This window comes from Aquila chrysaetos, chromosome 5 (assembly GCF_900496995.4).
Source record: "Aquila chrysaetos chrysaetos chromosome 5, bAquChr1.4, whole genome shotgun sequence".
NCBI lineage: Eukaryota > Metazoa > Chordata > Aves > Accipitriformes > Accipitridae > Aquila > Aquila chrysaetos.
Window position 1 is genome coordinate 40,795,054 of NC_044008.1, and position 25,330 is coordinate 40,820,383.

General features: G+C 42.0%; 1 protein-coding gene across 3 annotated transcripts in view; it reads right to left on the reverse strand.

Annotated features, from left to right (window-relative positions):
- Positions 1 to 828: 828 nt before the first annotated feature.
- PSTPIP1 (proline-serine-threonine phosphatase interacting protein 1) overlaps positions 829 to 25,330 on the reverse strand; it is a 60,126-nt gene continuing 35,624 nt past the window's right edge. For 2 of the 3 annotated variants that reach the window (XM_030016050.2, XM_030016049.2), the window contains 12 exons: positions 22,475 to 22,509; positions 21,250 to 21,356; positions 19,286 to 19,348; positions 18,106 to 18,204; positions 16,270 to 16,315; positions 15,343 to 15,422; positions 12,404 to 12,502; positions 11,662 to 11,758; positions 8,472 to 8,556; positions 6,859 to 6,929; positions 5,123 to 5,223; positions 829 to 3,136 (listed from right to left, as the gene is read on the reverse strand). In XM_030016050.2, the coding sequence (XP_029871910.1) occupies positions 3,005 to 3,136; positions 5,123 to 5,223; positions 6,859 to 6,929; positions 8,472 to 8,556; positions 11,662 to 11,758; positions 12,404 to 12,502; positions 15,343 to 15,422; positions 16,270 to 16,315; positions 18,106 to 18,204; positions 19,286 to 19,348; positions 21,250 to 21,356; positions 22,475 to 22,509 (1,015 nt within the window). In that variant the 3' untranslated portion in view covers positions 829 to 3,004. The remainder of the gene's footprint in view (positions 3,137 to 5,122; positions 5,224 to 6,858; positions 6,930 to 8,471; positions 8,557 to 11,661; positions 11,759 to 12,403; positions 12,503 to 15,342; positions 15,423 to 16,269; positions 16,316 to 18,105; positions 18,205 to 19,285; positions 19,349 to 21,249; positions 21,357 to 22,474; positions 22,510 to 25,330) is intronic. The other variant, XM_030016051.2, reaches the window with a different exon arrangement.

Consider the following 25,330-nt stretch of genomic DNA (forward strand, 5'->3'; position numbering starts at 1 on the left):
TTTGTCCAAAAAGAATTTCAACCAAAAATGTTAGAGTTTAGTTTAAGAATGCCTCCCACTGGAGAGAGCCTATTTCAGTTTCCCATTATAACTGAAATTAAATGATTACTTGAATGTGTCAGTTTTGTTACCCAAGTGTTAACAAACTGGGGAGGAAACATTGTTACTAAGACAATATTAAGGTAGTAACCTACATTTGACCTTCTGGCTTTTCCTACAGATGGGGGAGGATGACACCTAAAATGTGGGTGTACTCAGAGGGTGTGGGTATTTCTTGATATCTCTGTTCTATTTCTGACAAGTGCTGCCACACTGATAGGGCAAACTGCCTAGATACGGCTTGGTAACTACTTAGCAGCAAAATTCTTCTATGTAAAGCAGAGGAATTGAATCATGAGAAAACATTGCAGCTGCTTTTTCATTTCGTGAGCAGGCTGGAGTTAGCATGTGGGACCCAAATGCTATGACACTGGGTAGATTTTTAAATATCTATAGCCTCTTGCACTTACAACAGTATTTACTTGACAGAAGAAGAGATAGGTAGAAAGGAAACGAGTTTCTTGAGTTTAACAGCAAAAATTTGAAATTATTTGATGGGGTAGAAACAGCAGTCACCACTCTACTAGCTGTCTGTCAGTGGTGTAGACCATGTGGTACATGTAGGCAAAGATGATCTGTAACAGGATCTCAGGGTAACCAGGACTGGGTACTGCAGTGTCTTGTGTGAGGCTGTTTGGGCCCCCAGAGAAGTGAGAAGTCTTAGCAAAATCCATGTGTCACACATAATTAGAGGAGATGCATCTCAATGTTTTGGGGTTTTTTTTCCTCTTTAATTAAGATAATCTGCAAAACATCTACCTAATTTTTTTTAAGTATTTCTTGGTTTATTACAGTTCTTTTTGTGAAAGACTTGAGTGTTCAAGAAGCAAATATATTAAATCTCTCATACTTTAGGTTTCCTCTCATGCTGTACATAATGAACGATGTTGTAGTTGTCTCTGACAGCTACCATTTACACTGTAGAGGCCTAGTTGAAGGTATTGTGGACCATCTTTCTGTCACTGTTCGATTCAGACGTGGTCACAGAAACCTGTCGTTAACATCTTCAGCACTATTGTTCATACAACCTAGTGCCTTAAATGCCGTTCAAGTTCCTGCAGTTCCTCTGAGCCTGTGCTAATGTGAGGTACTAAGAGCCCTTCAGCACTCACGCAGATGTACTGCATAATAACTTGGGGAAGTGTGGGAAGGACAAGTGTGCCTGTGCAAAGGACTGCAGGGAACTAAAAGGAAAGAGCCTGAAGCAATTTTTATTCCATTCTTGAAGCAAGAAATTAGAATAAGGTACTGTAAGTGCCTCTGACCTTAATTCTGTTTCATTTAAGGAATAATTGCATTGACCATTACAGCTTTTTCTTCTGTCTAGATTTCTCTTTGTCTTTCCTGCTATGTCTTAGCTAACAGTTCTTCCCTGCTCTCTCCCTTTTGTGTAGCAATTTGATGCATTTTCATTGACTTGGTTCAGTTTTAAGACCTTGGCAAACAAGGTCATTCTTCCCCCAGAAATAGCACTCTCTGCTTCAGATTAAATCACTGATTTTTTTTTTTTTTTTTTTTTTTTTTTAACCATCTCAAAATACTGAAAAGGGAGGAGTGGCAGAAAGTATCTATTGATCCCTTGCTAAGTACAGTGGCAGTTGGAAACGTTCTTAAATACTAAACTAGAAAGACGGATAGAGCTGAAATCTGTGAAATACAATGAACCTGAACAGTGTGAATTCTTTGAAGAGGGTTTGTTGAAGAACAACCACACTAAAAGTGCCTGGAAAGGAACCAGGACATGTCTATGCCAGCAATCCCAGAGGTGCAAAGGCTGTAGATAGCAGAGACAGAAGAGCATGCGGACAGAAGAGGAGGAAAGGATTAGCCAGGTGGACAGAGGAGTTGGAAGGAGAATGCACTGATGACACAGGTATGCAGATTGCATGAGGAGGTCATTGGCAGTTCTCTCTTGTGCTCAGAGGAGAGGGATCGGGGCAGTGCAGCACTGCTCTGTGTTGTTTTTGTCTTTGTTTTTTTAAACATGAAAAATCCCAGGGAGGTGTCAGGGAAACCATCCAACCAAGGCAAAAGCAATGCATGGGCTCATCGTCTGTCCTTATTTTGCTGCCCCAGAATCCAGTGCAAAGCAGAGCCATGGATAGCATGGATTTCGTTGTATTAGGAGATGGCCATGATAGGGAGTGCTTGATGTTTTCTTACTACTGATGCGTCTCAGTCCTTCGAGTGTTCCTCTCTAGCTGCATTCATTGTTTTTTGTATTTTCATCAGTGACACTGATAAAGAACACTGGAGGGTTCCCCACCTTTCTCCCTGGTTACGCACGTGCTATAAGGGGAACTTGAAAAGGGGGCTGTTAAAAGGAACTTAAGAGAGCTTCTTCCTTGCTTTGCACAGCTGAGACCGTGCAATATCAAAGCTATCCGCTTTCTGAGTGTGCTTTCCACCCCACTGTCAAAAATGCTTGCATGGCCTGTGCAGTGAGAGAAGGGGATCCATGGCAGAGAACATGGCTGCTGTGACCATGAGGGTGGCTTACAGGCTGGCTGGAGGTGGGCCTCCATCCTGGAGAAACAGCATTTGTTTCCTTGACCTTTTTCCTTTAGTGCAGTTAAGTTCTGGGCAGGATTTTCCTCCCACATTCGCCAAGCTTTGCAACACTGATGGCAGCACAGTGTGCTGAGGGTAGGAAGAACTGTGGTAAGAAACACAAGTCCTAACCTCTCTGAGGTGAAGACAGTTTTTGCAGACAGTGTAGGCCAGGAGGTGCTGGGATGGGGCAGGAGGAAGGAAGAGGAAAGCGTGGTCAGTTGATTATTTCCTGACTGGTAATTGTAGAAGACAGTAGTATGGGTTGCCCTTGGTCAGCTGAAGCAGACCTTGTGTGCTGTTTGTTTTCAGTAATAGAATATTATTAAAGTCTGACGACTGGGGCTTCTTTTCATCAAAGCTTTTCGAGGTAAGACCCTGGCACAAAGCCTCGCTGCCCATTCCTTTCTGCTGTCCACCAGCCATCCTCGTTTTCTTCAATGACAACTACAATGTCTCCTTCACTGATGTCCAGTTCATCTGTGTTCTGAAAGGAGACAGGGAAAGGAAATGTGGTTAGCCTGAGAGCACAGGAGGACCCAAACATGTATCTGGTGGGGTTTTTTTACCCTGCCTTTCATCAACAGTCTGCCAGTGTCCTTCCGGTTGGGAATGAGCCAGAAATACCAGACAGCGAGGTATTAAACACTTACTGAACGGGCTATTTCCTTAAGATCCTCAAATTTCCCCAGCCTCCACGGTGTGTCTTCCTGAGCAACTTGACTGTTGTGTTATTGGGGAAGGCCAGAAAGGGTTAAATATGACTGTCCTAAACCAGCTAACCATGACCATGCATAGTCTGCAGGTGTTGCTAAATAAAACAGTGCACAGCTTAATTCCCAAAGGAGATGATAACGGTGTCTCTACTAATCCAGGCCTTAAATAGGTCTCTCAGTTCTTTTAATACAGAACAGCAGTGACCAGTGGAGGTACAGCAACTCTTCCTGAGATAGGTAACTTTTATCTCCGAGTCAAATGGAGTAGTTGCAAGTAAGCTATTGCTGAGCTCTCAGGCAGCTATCAGTATGTTCAGTGGTGCTGTCCTATTTTCCGTGGGAAACCACTTTGCTACCCGCAGTGTAGTAAAATAGAAAACAGCGTAAGAGAGGCTTCCAGATATGCTTGACGAGTCAGCTAAATCTAAATTTAATGTACCTGACTAGGTAAGAACGGACTCAAAAAGTGAGGCGCCTCAATATACAATATACTAAAAGTAGTAACAGGCTCTTTTCTCAGCAGGGAAAATCTGTGTGTGTCACATTTTTAAGGCAACTCCTAGAGTAAGGATCTGACAAAGAAATCCAGCAGTTTCCTCAGGGGAACTGCCATTAACAGTGAGGTACTTTCGGCTGTGCTTGGATGAAATTTCAGGCAAATAATAAAAGTGTTTAAAACAAAGCAAAAAAAGAACACATAATAAAAGGTGTCAGAATGCTGCTGTACCTAAAAGAAAGTGCTCCTTTCCAACCCTTTCTCTGTTTTCATAATTTATCTATTTTGTCACATGCCAGCATTTCTTCAATGTTGGCTATTGATGGTAGGTCCCTTGGTGTGAGGGTCTCTCTGCACTGTAACATAAGACCTCCTGGATGCTGTTCTTCTGCTAATCTAAAGCTAATAAAAGGAACCTTTAAACTGACATGTAATTGAACTGTGAAAATCCCATTAGGGGAAGCTAATGGTTTAGCAAGAGTCCAAGAGGTTCTAGAGTCCATCTGAATAAGCAAATTTTCATAACCAGTCCATTCATAACCTTTTACTAATGGTATTATGCCTAGATAGGTCTGAAGCCAATGAGACTTCAATATCCCAGTTAAGGATGCAGGTTGCTCTTTATAGCAATCTTCTGGTACATGGACCACGTCCACTGTGATTCTGCAACTTGCAACATGGAAGTACAGGGAAAGAGTGTCATTTATGGGGGTTCAGTCCTCTCCAGCATGGAGCGCCAGTGTGTTAAAACTGGAGCAGGACTGTCCACATGGTAAGTGAGATCAAATGCAGAAGAGTTCCTAGATAAGCATCTGTCACATATTCTTACACGAGGAATCTGTAGCCATTTTCCCTAGGAAAACATTTCTCAGGAGACGAAAGTTCAGAATGCACAATACTGCATACTTAGCCATCATCCCCTAAAAAATAGTTTTCCTTGTGTTTGCGGTCTCCTGTACATCTAGAAGGAGGTTGTAACAGCTCAGCAGTAATTTAGGAGTGATTACACATTAGTGTAGTCTCGCAAGGAATCTTACTGTTTCATCTTGAGGCAGCATGGTCTACTGATATGTGCCAAGAACTGGCAGTTGGGATTCCTGGCTTCTGCATGTGACCTTGACCAATAATTCTGTAAGTGTCCCTCACTGTAAAGTGAAGCCAACACCTCCCTCACGGAATTAACACTTCGAAGATGTTTGGATCAACATCATCTATTTTAAATCTGATGCTATGAAATAGCTATTTTGAAGCCTTTCGTTACCTGGGCTGTGTAGTCATAGAGTACTCTGTAGTCCTGTGATGATGTGATTCCAGCTTGTTCATTTACATAAATGGATGCATAGACTCCATCTGTTTTCTCTGCTAGGGGAAGGGAAAAAAAAAAACCACAGACAAACAAAAAACCCCACAGAAACAGAGTTCAGTTGCTTATAAATGCATGGGATTGTATGCAAGAGTTCACAAATACAAGGGTTTCTGTTCTCTGTCTGGAGATGTACATGTGTAGAAAAGCTTCTGTGAACTGTAGGTAAAGTCTTGCACAAAAACTGTGTCCCATTGATTAGATGACAATATACACACTGAACTTTGTGGGAGGTCAGAAACTAGCTTTAGCCTCATCCAGGTTGGGAGAAATGTTTACCCTGCTAAAGCACAATCCAAATGGTCCAAAGAGGGAAATGCTGTGATTGAAGTGGTTTAAAATGGGTGCTCCTGGTGGCATAAAATTCCAGCAGTTCAGTGACTCACATAGGGCTTTTCTTTTTCCCTTGAGAAAAATGGAAAGTACTGTGCCGATGGGTCACCAGACATTTCCCAGCAGTTTACACAGTTCCCATATAGCTATTTGTCACTGACATAACTTTTTTGGCAGATGTTGTTTTAATCCAGCTTGTCATAATTAGGGAAACCTCTTATTCCTTCCCAGCATCTGTCTGGGAGCTTCCCCTGCCATTGAGGCAAGCAGAAGTTTCCCACATATGACTCCCTGGTGGGATGATAGCGCTCTGACAGCACACAGAGTGGCCGGGGTGCCTGTACCTTCCCCTAGTCAATCCTTGGTGTAGTTGTCCTGCTCTAAGGAGCACTGTCAGCTCCTTGACTTTTCAGATATTGAAAGAGAAGCATGGGAGCAGTTGAAAAAGCTGAATGCAGAGAGTGTTTGCCATTCCTGGGGGTCTTATCCAGGGAATGCTCTCCCCTCCTGTCCCTAGCCTAAGGAAATTCAGGAGTGACTACCCTTAACTGCTCAACACTGCATTGCTCTACACGTGCCTGAGCCCAAGCTGACACTTGGCAGGTCCAGCTGGTGTTCGATAGCACTGGAGAGTCTCCCCTATCTGAGCACCAAATGCAACAAATAAGATGGTCTGGGCTTCATTTCTGGGTGCCCAAGCAGGCAGGCCTGACAAAGGAAATTGATTTGTCTATGTTTTAAAGCTGTTCTAAAACAGCTTTTTATTTTCTTTAGGCAAGAATCACAGTTAAAATGTTTTTGTTTTAAATCAAACCAATAAAAATGTCATAAGCTGTTACTTTCTGCATAGTCAAAATACTGTGTTTTAAATGTCATATGATAAATGCCTAGTTGCAATGGTTACAATAAGACAGTGTAACTGTGAAACAAGATGGATATTTGCATTCATAAGGCATGAACCTGGTCTGTTAAAAACTTTGGGTATTCTCCTGGGCTTTTTAGAGGTAGTGTATTCTACCTTCAAAGAAAACTATTATCTAAGTCAGACTGTGTTGTTCTGAATGTACAGTTCCCCCCTTGCCTAGACAGAGGTTTTGAACATTATATGGATTATTTGGCACTTTAAACTAGGAAATTTGTTTAATACACACCCAAGCTAAACTGATTTCCAGACTACTCTTACTCTTGACTGCCAACATGTGAATATCTGCTTTACCATTTCTGCTCTGTGTCAAAGGTTGATTTAGCTATGTGATCTAAACCAAACATATCTGGTAAACTTATTTCCTGAAGAGGCATACCAAGAGGAGGGGCTGAAGGAGTGGCACTTTCCGTGTTGTTTTTGCTGCTTCCATGCAGTAATCCAGAGAATCTGCAGAACCAAGGCAATGACAAAATGAGTGAACAGGACTGGGTATGAGCATTCATTCAACTCAGCTGTCTGACTCAACCTTCCCTCCATCTGCTGCAGCACTGGGTAGATGTCACCTCTTCCTGTGGCCGTTTATTTTCATTTATGCTGTAGGTATATTTATCATCAGTTAAAAATATGTTTTTTAAAAAATGCAGCAGAATACTGAACCATCAGCCATCACTAAATTGTGCATAAAATGCATCAAATAGTGTTTTGTTGTTGATCCAAAGGCTCATGGTGCAAAACTCCAATTATTTCACAACATTAATATGAGAATTATCAGTTGTTTATAAGAGATTAGCATCCCTTTGTCTTTAAGGAAAACTCTGATACAATTTAAAATACAAAGCTTGTACAATGAGCCTTTCAAAAAACTGTGAGTTTAAGTGAATTTTTTTTTTTTTTCCTTTTCTATCCCTACTTATTTTCTATATCACAGATGGGTATTGGAGACTAAGTAAAGTGAGAAAATGGGTTAGGATTCTCAAGCATAGATAGAAATAGCATTGCATTCTTAAGGCATATTTAAAGGGTCTGATTTTTCAGCTGGTGAATGCTCAATGTTTCTGGAAAATGGACATCCAAACTCAACAGTTTCTGAAAAACTCAGACTGACTCTCTCCAGGGTGCTTGCCCATGCAGAGCACAGTTGTATTCTAAATGGCAGTACAATTGTCTTCTGTAACTGTGTAAGATGCAGCATTAGAATTCATTATTATAGAAGATCCGGTTTCCAGCTGAAAAACAAAGTATTGTATATAAACCTTATCAGCTCACTAACAAGCCTGAACCACATTTTAAATGGGAGATCACAGACCGCTCCTTGTCTTGGCCATGTAATAAGTCTTGTCAAAATGTAAAGCTCTTCTGCTTTAAATATGATGCCATTCCCACTGTGAATTAGCCATTTTAGAATAAAATATTTAAACCAATAGATCTACCACGCTCTCCTGCTGATATAACTGCATCCATGTTACAGCATTTACCAGCATAAGTGGATCAGGAAAAGAAAAATTGCCTCCCTAATCATCACAGTTATTCCGCTAAGTGTTTTTTCCTTTGGTCTAGATACAGAGAACAGCTCTTTGTTCTGCTCAGCTGGGCAGTACAGTAAGCCAGGAGGTATTGCTGAAAAAGACAGCTCTCCCCAGCCTTTGCTCGCAGCAAGATTCACCTTCGCCCTCCCTTGAACAAAGTGGTTTTGTTGCTATTTGCCATGACTCACTAGGAAAGAGGAAATAAGTGACTGCTATCCATTGCTGGCCAACTAATTGTTTTATGAACTTATCCCCTGTCTCTATTCTCACTAGGCCATGATAAAATTACTCTGACTCTGGTTTTAATAGGTTTACTTCTTCTGTCAAGTTATATTTATTGATACGTAGCCGCCTCTTGCTACGATGAAGGAAGTAGTAACTTTCCAGGTCCTGTTTCCTGTCATCATAAATTGCTGTTCATATGGAGAAATACCTATTCTGGGAACTGAAGTTTGCCACTCACCTCTTCATCATCCCACAAGTCTGGGCTGGGCTGCTGTTGCTTCTGTTTGGTTCTCTGCTGTAGTAGTTCTCATATCCTATTGCATCTGCAACAGGGCAATAAAAACGAGATGTTGAAACAGGCAAAACTTTTTTTCTCCCCAGCAGAATGCAACCAACAATTGCCAACCATGAGGGGCTGCTGGAGCAAACTGCAATACAGCGCCTATCTGCACTCGCCTGTAATGTGGTTAGAGCAGCTCGGGGGACCTGGGGTCTTGACAAAAGCCATTCAAGTGATTGTAAGCAGATATGTCCTTGGTAGAAAGGCATGCTTGACCTGAGACAAGCACAGTCAAGGTCCTGAAGAGCCGTTCTAATAGCTGTGGCTAACCCTAATTAAGAAGGCAGTTTCCTCCATGACTGTTCCCTCTGTTGCCTTAAAGCTCAGGATTAAAGGGAGCAGAGCATGGTCACTGTGAGCCTGGGACCATGTTCATGATACAATTGGCTGCAGTGTGTTTTGTTTCTTTTTTTTCTTAATGTATTGAGTCAGGAATTCTTGTCAGAGCTGGGGAGATTTCTCAACATTATTGCCAGCAGCAATAATGAGCAATTTCCTGGTCTGTGCTTGTGCTTGAGTGTCTCCCTACCTTTCATATCTCCCCCATCTACCTCCTGAGAGCTGATTTGCTGTTTACCCAGAGATATTTGGGGTTTGTTCACTCAAATGCAGTTATCTTAGAGTTCCTTCACTCTCCCCTATGGTGTCATTAAGGGTGAAATTGAGACCATTTCTAAGTCTAGCTTTACAGATGAAATAGTCACAGTTGGATTTATTTATTTTTCATCTCATAGCTCCCAGTGTAGTTGCTTAGAGCTGGTGGCCGCACACCCTTCCTGCCTTCTCTGTGTTAAAGCCAAACAAACATGAATGAAGTCTGTGATACCGTATTATCTCAGTTCTGATACCAGCAAATTAAGACAGACATTGGACTTATGCTAAAGGTTGTGTTGACATTCTCACATTGAGTCAGCCAAGATCATAAGCAGAGCAGGCACATACAACTAGTGAGTGTGAAGGATCCCTACAAATAAGACTCACAGTAATTAGGGAGTTTTTTGACCAATTTAAGGGTCTCCTATTACCCTTCTAGATTGTTACCTTGGTATAGTTTCTAGTCTATAATGCGTTGTAAAATTAGGTAGAAGAGAAGAGTGACCAATATCATCAATAAACCAAAAAGTTTTGATCAGGATTAAGGTCTTCTGCTACACAATGCAAAACCATATATGAGTTTCCTCCTGCATTTTGCAAATAATAAATCAACAGCTCACCATGTGCCACTGTGCAAACTCATCAGCCAGAGCTGTGGAGATACTAGGATGTTACTTCCAGAACATGTCACCTTCTAGAAGGCAGTAAAAAAAACCCAACCCAACAAAAGAGCAAGTCAGTTGTTTCTTTGCCTTTCATAAAGCTCTCAAGGGTTTCCCCCACCTATTTCTTATTGGAAATGAGTCCTGACATAGCCAAGAGCTGTTTGCAGAAAATTGCCTAGGTGACTGGAGAATGAGAAATCTCACATAGAAAAACAAACAAACAAACAAAACAACCCTAGCTGAGAATTACAAATTTCTTAGTACACAGAAGTTGCTTCACACTGTTGCAAAGCATAGTTCTCCCTCCTGCCAGTGAAAATGTAGTTTTTCCTTAGTAAATGCTCCTATATCAGCGAATTTAAATCCCCTATGTGAAGGATAAACTATAGCAGCAAAATGGCATCCAGTGCACCAGTATTCATGTATTCATTTAAAAAAAATCCCCAAATCCCAACTCTTAATCATCATAGGCGTAATGACAGAAAGGCTGAGTGAAAAACAGACCTCAGACAGCTCAGTGCTGAGTTAGTGGCAGCATCCAGCTCTGATTAAGAAGTTCCTGCGGTGTAATTGCTGCCAGCCCTAAGCTCTGCGATGAAATCAAAGGGGTGTAAGCTGTTCCTGTATGAGATAATTATCCCTTGGGACAGGACATTCATACTGCTGATGTTTGTACCTATACAACTCCTAGCATGGAAGGTTTTTATCAGTATAAAATTTTTTTATGCCAGTATAGCTTATTCCCCACTCTGAATGGATACTGCTGAGGGCATGCTAAGGGGATTTTCTCTTTGACGTAGCAGTATGGTATTAGAACAGATAGTGGAAGTGAAACAGTATCTGTGCACAGATTAGAAAAAAAAAGTGGAGGAAGAGATCTTTTCAGCACAGATATGTATCATCAACTACTGAAGAGATGAAATAGGGATTTTTCTCTTCTTTTACAAAGGCTGTGAATCTTTGTTTACTGCAGCAGCTGCACAGAAGTGCAAGCATTCACTCACTCTGTAAATACCTTGTATTGCTTGTTGAAGTAAGAGGGTGTGGTTTGTATTTGGCTGTGTGAAACACTGGATAGCCTCCTTTCTGGTGATGTGTTTGGAGAACTCCTACCCTGGAGCAGCATGTTTTCATTTTACAACTGCTCTTAGCTCTTGCTGTCTCAGTCTCCGTTTCAGCCCAGAGGTTTTGATCATTGAAATTGATGAAAAGGCTGCTTTGGCTTGAATGGACAGAGTCTGTGAACCTTACATTGCTTCTGCATGCTGGGGCAAAGCCACTTCCATTCAAAATTTCCCCCAACTAGAGTCTTGCCCTTATACAAACAACTTCCTGAGAGGACAAAAGATGTTACTCCCTGTTGGGCAGGTGGAGCAAAACAGAATACAAAATCTGCTCTTCTCTGTGCTGCAAATGAAGAGGCAGCATCTCTGTCAAGGGGACGCCAGGGTGCAGTTACACGATAAGCTGGATCTGACTTGTCACCACTGCAGGAAATTGAGTTTGCCATCTCTGCAAGGCAGTTTGCCACCTCCTTAGCAGTGTCAGTTCAGATGTACTGTGAAATGAGCCTGGTTGCAAAGCCAAAACAACTTTTTTTTCACTTTTGGAGGGTTATTTTTAACCTGGATCATTCAGCTATCCCACTCGCAGTGCTGCACAAGGAGCAATGGCAGCACAGTGCGGAGGAAGTGAGCCGCGGCAGATGGGAATGAATAGCCGGAGCAGAAACTCCTCCAGCTGGCTTCACCTCCAAAGGACGTGTACTGCACAACTGCAGCCTCAGCCTAACGGGTGACTCATCTAGCAAGACCAATAGGAATAATTACCTGGAGGTTGTGTTCCTGTCATTTTAGTCTTAATGAAATAGTCCATGTCTGACTCTACAACGCAGTTCTCCAAGCTTACCCGAACCTCTTCATATAGCTACAAAACAGAATTGAATTTAATTTTTAACATTTCACGTTGAATTAATGATTAATGCCCTTCTAATAATTTTCCCCATAGGAGACACTTTATACTTGGTACATGCCTGACCTGGATGGATCTTTGGCCTGTGCCTCGTACAGACATTCTTGGAAACACAATTGTTTATTTGTGCTCTGGATATTCTTGTAAGAGAGGAGCATGAAGGCAGTCTAGGGCCTTTCAATGCAATAAAGAAATTAATAGCAGGAAACAACCATTCAAAGTCAAAACTGGTGTATTCTTTATGTCTTCCAGTTTTGAGACCGTGACTGAATGCCTTTCTGAAAGTTGTGCCTGAGCCTAAATACACTCAGCTGAGCGTTCTGGTAGCTGGAAGCATTCCCCAACAAACTGAGGGGAGGAGACATGTAAGTGCCACCAAGCGTGACACAGAGTGTTTACATCCAGGCATATATCTGGTTTACATCTAGAGGGAACAAGCTAGCTTGAGAATAGTCCCCCCTCACTGAACATGCACAACAGCCGGTTTGCTGGAGACAGTCGGCACGCGTAGAGAAAGGCAAGCTAGTGCTGTATTGTTAGAGCAGTCTTTATCCTCCTCTTCCTCCTCTGCACGTGAAGCTACTTGGCAGGTGCCCCTACCTCATCATCCTTCACACACTGCATGGAGAGCTGGTTGCAGTGAACCCACAGCGAGTTGCGGAGGATGGTGATGCGGTCGCACTCCTGGAGCTGGAAGACCTAAAGCCAAAGAGGAGATGTGACGTAGCCTCGTGGTAGTTATTTATTTGCATTGCAGGCAGTGACAGGGCTGGGGCTTCTCTGGGCCAAGTTCGTAAGTCTGCAAACTGTTCTGAAGAATCCTTTGTAAAGGATGTCTTTTTGGCTAGACTTGTTTATGCTCAAGAATTTGTTTTAATTGATTGCACCAAATCAAGTTAGGTTTTATAGACAAAAATAAAGCAGGGGAGAGGAATCAGAATCTGGATTTGACTGCTACCTCTACTGCCAAGGATTTCAGAGTCAAGGTCCTGTCTGCCCATCGCACTGAAATCTTGATGTTTAACAGATCAGTGGTGTACTGGCATGAAAGGGTTGTTGTATTTATGTTAGAGGTAGAGCCAAAACTATCCATCTTTGCCTTGTAAAATGTCTTTCCAAACTTTTCTCTTTTGAAACTCTTTGAGGCTCTCTGGAGTTACCTCTGTTCGTTTCTAAGGTTATTTTCATGGTAAAGAGAAGGCATTTTTCTTTCTTCAGAGTTTACTCCCTTCCTTCATCTGTCTGATTTTCTCATGTTGTTGCACAGCTTGGGAAGAATGAAGGAGGAAGAGAGAGGAGAAGTGTGAACTGAGTTGGGGGAAGAGACAGATAAACTCTTTCTTTAAAGACTTTAAAAAAAAAACAACACAAAACCCAGCCACCCTAATCTCCAGGTTGTACTGTTGTAAGTAGAACATCAACTTTTGGTTTTCTGTGAGGTGTGAAAAGCTCAGATGCTTCCAGCCATCTGTTTCCATCTCTATTTGCTAGTAATTATGTCCGGAACACCACAAATGTATACAATATTCAGCAGAACATTCAGGTGGGTACACTGCCTGCCATCTAATATCTTACCATCTAAAAAAAGCAGAAAAGAGTCTGTCAAGGGAGTAAGCTGACGTTGGGACCAATTTCTGAGAGAAAAAGCTTTAAAAGAGAACCCAAAGGGTGGAGAATGAGTCTTTCAATATCAATTCTGAACAAAAAGCCTATGGCTGCAGCCTAGCCCCCCCAGGGGCTGCTGAAATAGCACAAGAGCCAACTGGGAATTTTCCAGGTAAATGGTGTCCTGTCGGGAAATGCAGCTCATCAAAGAGGGAAGTGTAGTGATTCTCTCAAGCCCTTTGCAAAGTACAGCTGGGCATTTTGTTAGACACATCCCTCGTGTCCCGTTGGCTTCTGCAACAGACTACTAGTGAACCTGGGCATCTCGTGCCAAGGAATATGGATGATGAAGGTCATCCCAGTGCTGCCACTTGCTAGCCAAGATTTTGGGGCTATGGGTGTACAGCGCTCAGCTAGAGACCTAAGCAACCTCAGCACTTCCAGATTCCCCACTATGCAGCCAGAAGTTTGGGATCTTAAGCTGCTATTTGTACTAGTTAATGGTTTTAAATGCCTCAAAAAATCTATCCGTTCTTCTATCTAGAAGCGCTTTTAAAAGAAGGCATTAAAGATGCCCTTCCTTTATGAATGGTTGGTTGAATTAAGCAGCGGGCAGGCCACAAGCTCTGTAGGCCATTCAGAATTTAGTCATGCGGGAGAAATGAAGTGTGGTAGGTTGTATAACACTTCGCTTGTTTGTTGGCTTTTTAAGAAGGGGGAAAATGTGCATCTTGGGAAGACTAAGGCTTGGCACAATCTCTATGGAAAGTCTGCTGTGCCAGCCATGGGACTTTCCAGTCCTCCCAGATAGGGAATATGTAAGAGGAAGCAGAGAACTGGAAAGCTGTGCTCCTGGCATTTTATTTTATTTTATGTTATTTTATTTTATTTTATTTTATTCTATGTGGAAATAAAGCCTGCAGCAAGTAAACATAGCAAAATCATACTTTAGTAGATGGGCAAATGAATTTGAAGGATTAATATGACCGAATGTGTAGCTGATTTGGATGTCAACCAGCTCCTGTAAATTGTTGTGCAAAACTTCTTAATAGCCAAGTGCACTTCTCCTTGTCCATCCTCAGCATAATGGAAATAGAGACTTTTCTACCACCACCACCTTTCAGTTGAAAGATTACTGCATGGCAAAGGGCAAATATTCTTGCAGGTGAATATAAAGTGCTATGCAAAATAAAGATTCTGAGTGGCTTGGATATCTTTGCTCTCAGAATGCTACGGTACATGCTTTTTTAGCTTAGCCAGAAAAATTTTATTTTTAATCTCCATTGAACTTGTGAGATTTAAAAAAAAGAATGAAACAAACACAAAAACCTCTCCTGCATGGAGCAAGAAGCCATTCTGGAAGCTTCTTGCAAAGCATAATCTAAAGGGAATCTTTTGTTTGTTCATTTTTAATGGATTAATTGAATTCTTCTCATTTCAATTTTGAAATTCATTTTTTAAACTAAAAATGAACAGAAATGTAGACATGAAAAATTCATTTTCTACTGAAATTACATTTTGTCACAAAGCAGTTCTTTGGGAAACAACCTTATTTTGGCTGTGATAGAAGAGCATCCCTAAAGTTAGTGTATTCTTATGTTAAGATGTGGGTGAAAACTGGCAGCAAATGCTTGCAAATAAATTGTACCAGTTCATATATTGCTCCACTTCCCACACCTCTGCACTTATTCCCCTCCTTTATATTTACATACATATACTGAACAAGCAAGGAGAGTGTAAGCAAGTGAGACAGCTAGCAGCTATGTCTAAATCAACTCTAGTTTTTGCAGTATTTTTGTAAAGACATCTACTGAGACTCTACATAAAGCAAACAGCAAAACCCTTGGGACGGTATCTCAGGTCTTAGACTGGTATCTGCAAGTAGGATAAAATAAAGAGCGCACAAATACATCACTGCAAAAGTCAATGTTTACCTCACAGGTTTTGATATGTTCCTGTTCCCACTCTGTCCTGACCTTATCCAGCTGTTCAATGTTCTGTTTGTACACGTTCTCTGTAAACACAGACACACATAATAGAAACCCAACAGTTAGGAAAAAAAATTATACAGGCTTTCTCTTTTTTCTCCTATTAGGACTTTGCTGTGGTTCTTACACTTTAGGCCTGTGGTTTGCTAGAGTATCACAAGAATGTGTGAGCTTGAAACTGGTAGGCTGCAAGGATATTTGGGGTTCTTCTTTGCAACTTTATACTAGAGTAAGGATTCTCTCTGCATGGTTTGCAGATCATGTGTAAACTTTACAGTGGGGATAATGCAAACCAGAGATGGAGAGCCTGGACCATGCTTGGGCACTGAGCATCCTTAGGCTCTTTCCGTGCTGAGCCAGCCAGGTAAGCCTTGTCATTTAGTGTAAACTTTTACGTGAGCAGTGAGGGACAAGTCTGAACTCATGAACCAGCTCAGATGTCTGCTGGCCTGTCCTTCTGGACATGCACTGTGTTTCTGGCCAGAGAATGCTACCATGCTCGTGTACAGGGAACCTAGGGACTGTGTATCTGGTTTGGGCTGGCTGGGGGCAATTTGAATGTCATTCTTTTGTGCTTTCAAACTTGCTTCAAGAAGAGCTTTTCTTTCCTGGGTGAAGCCCCTAATGGAGGTCTTCTGTAAATTCTTTAATGAAAGCAGGAGACTTGCATTTCCACAAAGGAAAGTAAATGTAGATGACTATCAGGTTGCCGTTCTTTAGAAGCTTCTTCATTAATCTTTGGGTAGGTGACTTTGGGAAACCTGACTTCAAACAGAGCCAGCCTGGGTGATTTGGATGGTGCTCTATCCAAATGAGTGTGCTGGTAGATCTTCGCTGGGAAAAATCTTAGTTCAATTGCAAATAGAGCATCACCTGCTTCATTTGCTGCATCTCTGCATTGCTTGGCTTTGTTCTGACTCTGAAACAGGAAAAGAAACACCCCAAATTAATTTCTGACCATATTTTTTGCTTCTGCCCCAGTTTTTTTGCTGCCTGCTCCCTTTCCCCTTCTAGGAGAAAGGCTCAAAATTGCAAACACTTCTTGGCTGTCCCGCCTTTATGCATGGTTCTGTTGAATGTCTGCTACGGAGAAGAAGGGACTGGAATTTCACAGATACAGCCATAGGTCCACTGACTTCAAGGGAAATCTGGCAATTTACATCTTTCCATTCGGACATCCCTGCTATAGGAGCTCACTGCTAGCATGATCCAGCCTGAAGCTTGTGTCTGCTGGCTGAGTTGTTTTTTCTCAAGTGTTTGATGTGCTTTTCTAATAGATATTTATAAGCAGAAATAAATGGCAATTAAAATTCTTCATCTTCCAAGCTCCTCATGTAATACACAGATGAAAAGAACACAGCCTTTAAAATACTTTGCAAATGCCAGATTATTTCCCATAACAACTAAGAAGCCTAAAAGCAAAATTCACTCTAAGTAGAACTTTTCTTTTTTAAAAACCTGCAGCTTTTAACAAATGAAAATACAGCTATTATTGACAGCTCTGTACTCCCAGGTCTTTCTGCACAGATGGTGATGACAGTACATTAATGCACGGCTCTAGACATCAGTGTAATACATTCTTCCATTCTGCCCTTCAAGACGAGGCTCAGGTAGGGGTTCTTATGACCATATTCCTCATCACAGCTGGTTGGAAAATGTGCAGTAAGCTGGGAACATAAGCTTCGTTCTTATTTGCTTCCTGGCCCAAACTGTTTGCGGGTGCTGCGCAGAATTAAACAGCTTACATGTTTCTTGTGAGATGCCTCTGTGCATTTCAAATGTGCTGGCATGTGTGTGGAAGTAATGGCAATGGAGCACCCTGGGATCCTTCTGCATGAAAGGAGCTGGGTCAGATTTTGATGCCATTGAAGTTGCTAAGTGTTCTGGTGTAATTTCAGTAGGGCCAGGATTTCATCCCCTCTTTACAGCTAAGCTGGAGGGTTTTGTTCATCAAAGATTAGCGAATGCTGGAAATAAAATGTAAAGTTCTGATGCTGTTTTTAGAGTCTCCATCCCCCCGCTCCTTGAGATAATTTTTGATCCTTTTTGCTTACACTGCACTGATTTTTATCGAGCCAAAGGGAGTTCATTTATTTTGTTTTCTCCATCTGTTCCACTGTAAAATGTTCCCATTAAAAGTTAGTGAATTGTCAGCTACAAGTATCAAGACGATGCAATGAAGGACTGCAGTGCCTTAATTTCCAATGATTTATTTTTGAGTTTGTAAATTTAGTTGAAATTAAACAAACTATAAGGAGAAAAATGTTGAGGAAAAATATGCATTTTAATGTAAGATACTATGCCTACTAAATGTAAGTGACCAAAAGGCAAAACTAACTGCATGACATACTTCTGACTTGTTTCTTTTTTTAGGAATAATTTTGGAGAAAAATCTCGTTCAGTTTCCCTTCAGGATTCGTAGAGCAATTACATCATAGCCTGGGATAAATTAATTAGATAACTTAGTCCCTTCCCAGCCTTTTTAAAAAACCCTTAGCCTGTAACAGAACAAGATCAGGGTTACTAAAGAAGTGTGAAGTAAGACCTCCTTGGGAAGGTGATTTCTTTTAATTTTGATTCTAAGGGGTTAATTAGAAGGGAAAGCAGGCCCTGGCATCCTGCAGAATGAGTTGTTCAATTGTATTCTCTTGTACCTTGAAAAGAAAAAACCACAGTTTTCCCTCTAAATAGCACTGTAATCTAAGGTACCTTTTCTGTTTGCTTTTGGTTGCCTGAAGCACTTATCCGTTCAAAGGACTGCTCAGCCTCATCCGCCTCCTTGCACTTCTGTTCATAGGTCTTCTTTGACTGTATTGAAATGAAATCAAATGTGAGGGTTTGGGTTAGGGAACAAGGCTGGGTTGTCTCCAGCGTGATGTTCTAGGCATTTTCTCTTTCGCAGTCTAGAAGAGCAAATCAATGCCCAAGTTTGGGCAACAGAAAAAATTCCCAATAACACCATAAGGAGATAGAAAAATAGAACCGAAAAATTGGGGTGGGGCTGGAAGCATAAATCGGGTCCTTTTCTTGCAGCCCTGAAATTGTTTGCTTTGTACAATTGCAGCCAGCTCCCTGCAGGGGTGGTCACAAATACACTGGCAGCTCTAGCACCATTGGTGCATCAGGCGTCTGTCCGAGCTACAGTGTAGAGACAAAATGAGGATCCCACGCTCCCAGGTTGCCAATGGGGATGCGTTGTCATTTCTACAGTGTGACTTAGAGCATCAGGTGGCTGAAGTCAGTGTGTTGCCTTGCCCATTGCTCCAAGCTGTGAGACAGAGCCGGTACCCTGTAGGTAACAGTCTCAGTGTAGTCCTCAGAAGCAAAAGAAATCCTTATTTGCACCAAAAGACCTCCCTGTCTTAGAGATTCACCTAGAATAACTGCGTTTAAATAAAAAATGTCAGTACAGTTCCAGCTGTAGCACTGATGGGTCTGCAACTACTTTTCTTTAGAGGCAATTGCCCACTGGAACCAAAACGAGCTGCCTGCAGTTCCTGTACCTGCAAGTTACCCAGCTGGAGAGGTTCCTTCCTGTTTACAAGATTCCCTCACTGTTTTTAAAATTGTATTTACACAGACTGAAAAATCACATTTGCTCCTGTAAGTATCCTTGCCTAGAAAGAATGAAATCCTGTTTGACCTGGAACATTGTTCATTCCACGTGAACTTTCTGAGTATTTGTTTTGGAGACTCTTCGGTGGGTGTGGCAGGGAAGATTAGCTTCCTCCTCGTAGCAGGAATCACATCCTCTCTCTCTCACACACACTTGCACGCTCAGACATTCTTGACCATTCTTTAGATATAGGTATGTGTGATACAGATTTCACCCTGTCTCAAACTGGAGCCAGTTTGCATCAAGCAAGCTGCACAAAACCTCCTTCCTTACCTCCATTGTTTTCTTATAATGGGACAGTTTGCTCTTTTGTATGCGCTCCATTGCAGACTCATACTGTAAGAAACACACAGAAATAAGCATTTCTTGCTTTAGACTTCTTCCTCCCCTTTTTAGTGGCAGGATTAGTAAAGCCATTGTCAGGGCCTTTCTATAAGCCACGTGCCTGTGGGGAAAATGACTTCACTCTGCTTTTATAAATGACAGGTTTCTAAGTGAAGCAGAGAGCATCAAAGTGCCAGGTAAAAAAATAATCCAAGATAATTCTGCTTCAGTGGTTTCCATTAATAGCAGAGAGGATGTAAATCTTCATTTTCTCCCCACCCACCCACCCACCCCCTTTTTTTTTTCTTAAGGAGATTAAATAGCATAACACCCGGTCACAGTGCCCATCAGCTCTGCCAGCAGAGTTCCTTTGCTGGTGCAAGAGCTTGATCCCACATCTTTGCAGACCAAACCACTGTCTCACCCATGTGAGCAAGGGTAGTTGTCCATTTTAAACACAAACAATTCCTGTGTAATTTATATTCCATTGCTTCTGGCAAATTTGTGCTCAGTGTGATTTGATTTCCATACCATCAGCTGGTCAGCGTTGGAAGGACAGTGCTTAATGCTCTTTTATGGCTTTAGTTGTGATATGCCCAGCCTTATGTGACAGTGAGATATGCTCCAACTTGGCAGGGTATGTGTTTCTTCAGTGGGACTTTTGGTCCTTTAATCTTTATATTCTGCTCAAGCAAAACTCTCTCTGGGGCTACCCAGGGACTTGCTTCACATTGGGCTAAATAGCACAGTCCTTAGAGGAGCTACAGTGAAACACAGATCACAGCATTTTGGGAGGTTACCAACAATGCTGACACCATCTAGCGTGTCTAATATTGGCTTCCTCACAGCCACATGCTGGATGAAGAAAAAAAGCTTGCCTAAGACTCCAAAGCAGTTTTTCCCTTTTTTCCAGGCCCCTCCAACTGTTTGCAGTTGAGTTACAGGCTTATTGTTTTCAACAGGAGAGCAAGCCTCTCTCTTTGCAAATCCTAGTGGAAAAGTGCTGGGGGGGATACAAATGCTGATGAACTAGGTGCACTCTGTCTGTCTTTGTGTGTCTTATTTGCTTTATCAGATCGCTGTGGACCTCAAATCTCAGTAGCAACACTCGTTTTACCCACTTTCATATTCAGAGTTCTTTGCTATTCCAAGTTCCTGTGTGTCGGGATTGTACACACAAGATTTTTGTGGCATTGGATACTGGTCATATACATTTTCATTTGTTTAAAATTAGCAAAGAACTGGATATTTTATTTTACTCCTCCATCAATCAGTGCTTTCAGTGTTAAGTGACTGTCTTGTCTTTGTCTTCAACCCCATGGAACCAGGGAAGATGTAAGAGCAACCACTGTTGTCTCTATTAAGAGCTATTTTTAAAAGGGACTTAGAGCTTGATAAGATCACAGGGGATGAAATGGCCCTAAATACACTCAAATTTTTACTATACAACATCAACTAGATGCTATTTATTCCACATATTTGTAATTCAGCATATATTGGTGTTGTATTCATCATGATATTAATTTGCTTTTATGTTTTTAGATGTTTGTGTTACCCCTTTATTTTAGTGCATGTTGGAGATCATGCAGGATCATACCAAAGAAACCCAATTAGCAAGGGTATAAAAAAAGAGAAAAGGAAGGATTAAGTTCTTACAGGAATAATAATAGTATCTGCGGTTACACCGGAGAGAGTAAAAGTGACTAAAGCCTCTGTCTCCTGAGTTCAGAGCACTACTTTATTTCCAGCTGGGATCAGAAAGAGATTTTCTTTCATAATCTGGTATACAGAGTGAACAGGGCACACTGGGCATGTCTTATCATCTTTTGCAGTATTCACAGCTTGTGGCTGGAGACAAGTCATCAGCATGGACCATTGACCCAATCTGTTTCAACAGTTCTCTAGTTCCTCACCTTCTTTCTTTGCTCCTTCTGTCTTTCTCGGAACTCCTCTATTCCTTTCAGTTCATCCTTCAGCATTACTGCCAGCTGGATATGAGAGTTTCCAACACTTTCGATTTCTAAAGCAAATCAGAATTCATATACAGTCAGTGGAAAGGTGTTTAAATGTGAAGTCACATTTTTTAGGAGATGTTTCTGAGATGTGGCTGCTCTATTACTTGTCATGAACAGGGCAGCCTTAAAAAAGGCGCCCCTGTGTTTCTGCATGCCACTGACATTGCGGAGGGTTCACACAACCTGAACAGGGCTTATTGCAGGTCTTCTCAGTGCCTGCAAAATGCATGGGCAACACGTCTTGCTGCAGAATTGGAGCACCCACTCAGAGCAGCCTTGGCAAGTGCAGCGCCAGCTGCATTTCTTCATAGTCCCATTTACCCCAGCCACCCCTCTTCCTTCTGTGGCTGGAGGTCAAATGTTGTGGTGCACAGGGAGGGAAGGAGCTCTGACCTCCATCATCACTCCCTGTGTCTGCTTTCCTGCCACTATGCTGCTGGATTGTCATTGCTTTTGGGAGCTACTTGCCAGTTGCATCCAGCCTTGCACAAATGTCATTAGATGAGGCTGCAAGCTGAGAATTTCCAAGGGTCAGCAAAGATGGATTGAATTTCAGAGCACCTGGCTGATGCTGTTTGAAGTAGCTGGTAACTTCTCTGCATTTGTGGGCTTTGGTGCCTCCGAAATGGAACCCCACATTTTCCAGAAATGTTGAGCTCCCCCACCCAGGCTCTAAAAATACCTTAATTCACCAGCTGCTTTTCAAAAGAGTGTTTTTAATCTAAACAGCAGGTGCCGGTAGCCAGGTACACTGGCCTATTGGCTATGATGGTGCTGTATTTTCTGTGTGTGAAAGGTTTTCGTTCAGCCTTGGGCACATTTAGGAAAGCATGCTGTTTTCATGTCAGTGGTTTGCAGAAGAGGTAACAGAGCTGATATTTTGTGACGTGATCCAGAAAAAACTAACTTGAGGAACAAGCCATTTTCTTTACTACCAGTGAGGGGATTGAGTGCCCAGCCTTGGAGGACTCCCAGTGAGTGTCCTTTCCCTCCACTCTCCACACTACAGACTGGGATAGAAAAGTTGGAAATAGAGGGGGGAAGAGGATGAAAGTCCCCAGAGGGAATGAACACATTTCGTGCCTGTCTTACCCAGGTCAGAAAGGAAGATGTAAATACTTACGTTGCTTGAGAGTCTCAAATGCTGCCTTCAGTGTGCTGTGAGGCAGAAACAAGTGCACTTTATTAGTATAGGCTTCTAAGGGTGGGTTGTGAATCTACAGAAAAAAACTTTCCCTCAGCATCTCAAAGATCCACATAGAGATAAAACTCTTAATAGTCTTGTAATAAAAGTTGACCATGCTAACAAGCACAACAGCATCAATCTGTTACTGTCAGGAAATACAATTAAATGCTCCATGAAGCAAGGAATTGCACTACTTATGTGCACCCTCTTTTTTAATCCCACTGTATTTAAAACTGTGAATGTTAACAGATGTTTCCCTATTCTTGCACCTTGCCAATGGATACAAGTCAACTCAGTGAAATAAAGGCGGTCAAGGGGAATTGGGTTTTGGAGCACTAGTCTGAAGGGTAGAGCGAAACCAGCTCCACCCTCTGTGTTGAATGCAGCACCAGCAAATTTTTCCTCCTCAGTCACCCTTGAAGCTAGAGCAGCTCTGCTATGCAGCATCCTCCATACTGTGCTTTCCGAGCACCCCCGTGTGGCACAGCTCACTCTCCTTTAAGAGACTCACAAATGCTGCAGAGAGCCTATGGAGGCTCTGAAGCCCTGATACTCCCATGGGTTTTCAACATCCCAGAAGCACAGCGTGAATAAACCATGCTGTGAAATCAGGCCTCGGTGCTGGGCTGTGAAGTACAGCACGGAGATGAGCAAAACCAGATGTTAATGCTGCTCGTCCGGATGGACCTACATAACTAAGCGGTCCTACAATGTAGCGTTGCAGAAGGGCATGAAAGGGTAACGATAGATTGCCTGATGTCCGTTTTTTGGCAAGCCAGAGTCCATTTTAAGAAAGCACCAGAGATACCAGCATAGAAGTGATGGGAGAGGAAAGAGCATAGTCCGTAAAAGGCATTTTCAACTTAGTAATTTCCTCTAGCTCTGAGTTTGCAGGCTGGCAGGGCATTTGTATATGCAGAAGCCAGGGCTGTGGTGTGATCTGGAGGTGTTTCAGATTTACAAATCATCTCTTCAAGACCCAGAGTGTGTTGTTCCCTGAAGGAAACTGTTCTGGGATCTCCGTGGAGCCCTGGTCTACCCTAGGTGGGAGCCCAGGGGAAAAGCCTGTTAATGAAGACCCTGAAGTCTCCCTGGCTGAAGCCCAGCTACTAGGAGAGCCCAGAAGAGGATGCATATCACTTTCCAGCCATGTGCGACTGCAGATGGGTAGGGAAATCCTGTATCTCTTGGGCCGTTCAGGAGTCTTAAGAGACACATGAAGGATCCTAATTGCCCTGTGTTAATTTAGGCTGGACATCTGTTTCCTAATCAAAGCTTGCTCTCCCAGTAGCAAGGCTGCCTTGCCAGGCATAAGAAAAATGCACAGGCAAGGGGAAAGGCTGGGCCTGTCCTCAGCGATAACGGCTGTGCAATCCACTTCCAAATCGAAATTTGTAGAAATATAAGGAAAAGATTTTCAGCCAGAGAAGATGACTATTGAGCTAACTGTTTGATTCTTTCAGCTTTCAACTAGGTTCGTTGTGGTGAATCTCCTGAGATAAGTCAGTGAAAACATGCTAGATTGAGTATTTTTCAGTATTGTCCTAATAATACTTAAACATTTTGAAGGCTCATTTTGCAAAAAAATGAGTCCGGTGTGAAATTTTGATGGAAACTGAATTTTTACAACACAAAGGAAACAAACAGTATTCTTTCCAGCTAAGTTAATTAAAAGCTTGAAATTAAAAGGCAAGTTGAATATTAGCAGCAGAGATAGCTTTTTCTCGCCTAAAAGCTGTAATGGATCATTTTGAAAATTCAAATACATACAAGGAATAAAATTTGCTTTTCTTACTGTGGCTTTTCCAATAGGAGGTGGGGAATGTGCTAACAGCTTCATGCCTGAAATAATTAAATACTGGAATTTAAGAAATAGAGGACACTTGCAAACTGCACATACTGTTTGCACGCTGTGTTGACTTATTGTTCCCAGAGATTTTTTTTTTCCTTTGCTGTTGGTGATTCAGGTTATGCAAAGACTGGCAAAATTGCTCTAGTGGATACTGAAAAATAGCACTTTCTCAGTACATATCAAGGATAAAAGCAATTTGCTGCTTTTTTGCTTTCCAGGCACCTGAGCTACCAGAGTAGTTCACGATCATAAGCCATACATGAAGCTTTTCTCCTTTTTGTTGGCTCTCTGTAAGGACGAGCGTGTCTTCTGGTATAATAACGCATCTGGCTATGACCTGGAGAGAGACCAATTTGCCCCCTGTGTGGTCCCTAATGGCCTTTTCAGAAAGCTCTGGCCTTTTGCTCCTTGTGCAAAAGATTTGTCCAGCCAATCCCCTAGCTGCTGACTGGAGCAAGGCCACAGTCCGTAAGTAGATTGAAATAGACTTAAGCCATTTCCTCTCTTATTTTTTTAACAATTTTTCTAAAAGCAGTGAATTGGATCCCTCATCCTTATGGGGCTTAAGGGAGTAGCAAATATGTCATTGTGGCAAGTTATGTGTGGGAGAGAATAAATAAATCAAATTTTGACCCATGGATCCATCAGGATTTCCTTTATGACTTCTGGGCTGCGGGGATGTGCTGGCTGCAGCAGCAGTGCTATAGATTAGCTCCTCGTTGCTGCTAGATGCTCTGATTCTATCAGTGAAATATATCATTTCAGTGCTTCGGAGGGTTTAATGGAAGCAACTGGTGTAACCAACATCATACAAGTGAGTTTTAATTTTGCTTGTGCTGTTTTGTACATACAATACCTATTACCTATTTTTTCTGGGTGGGTTTGACTTTCTAAGAGGACTGATAAGGGCTTTATTCTGAAGCATCCAAAGTGAGGATGTC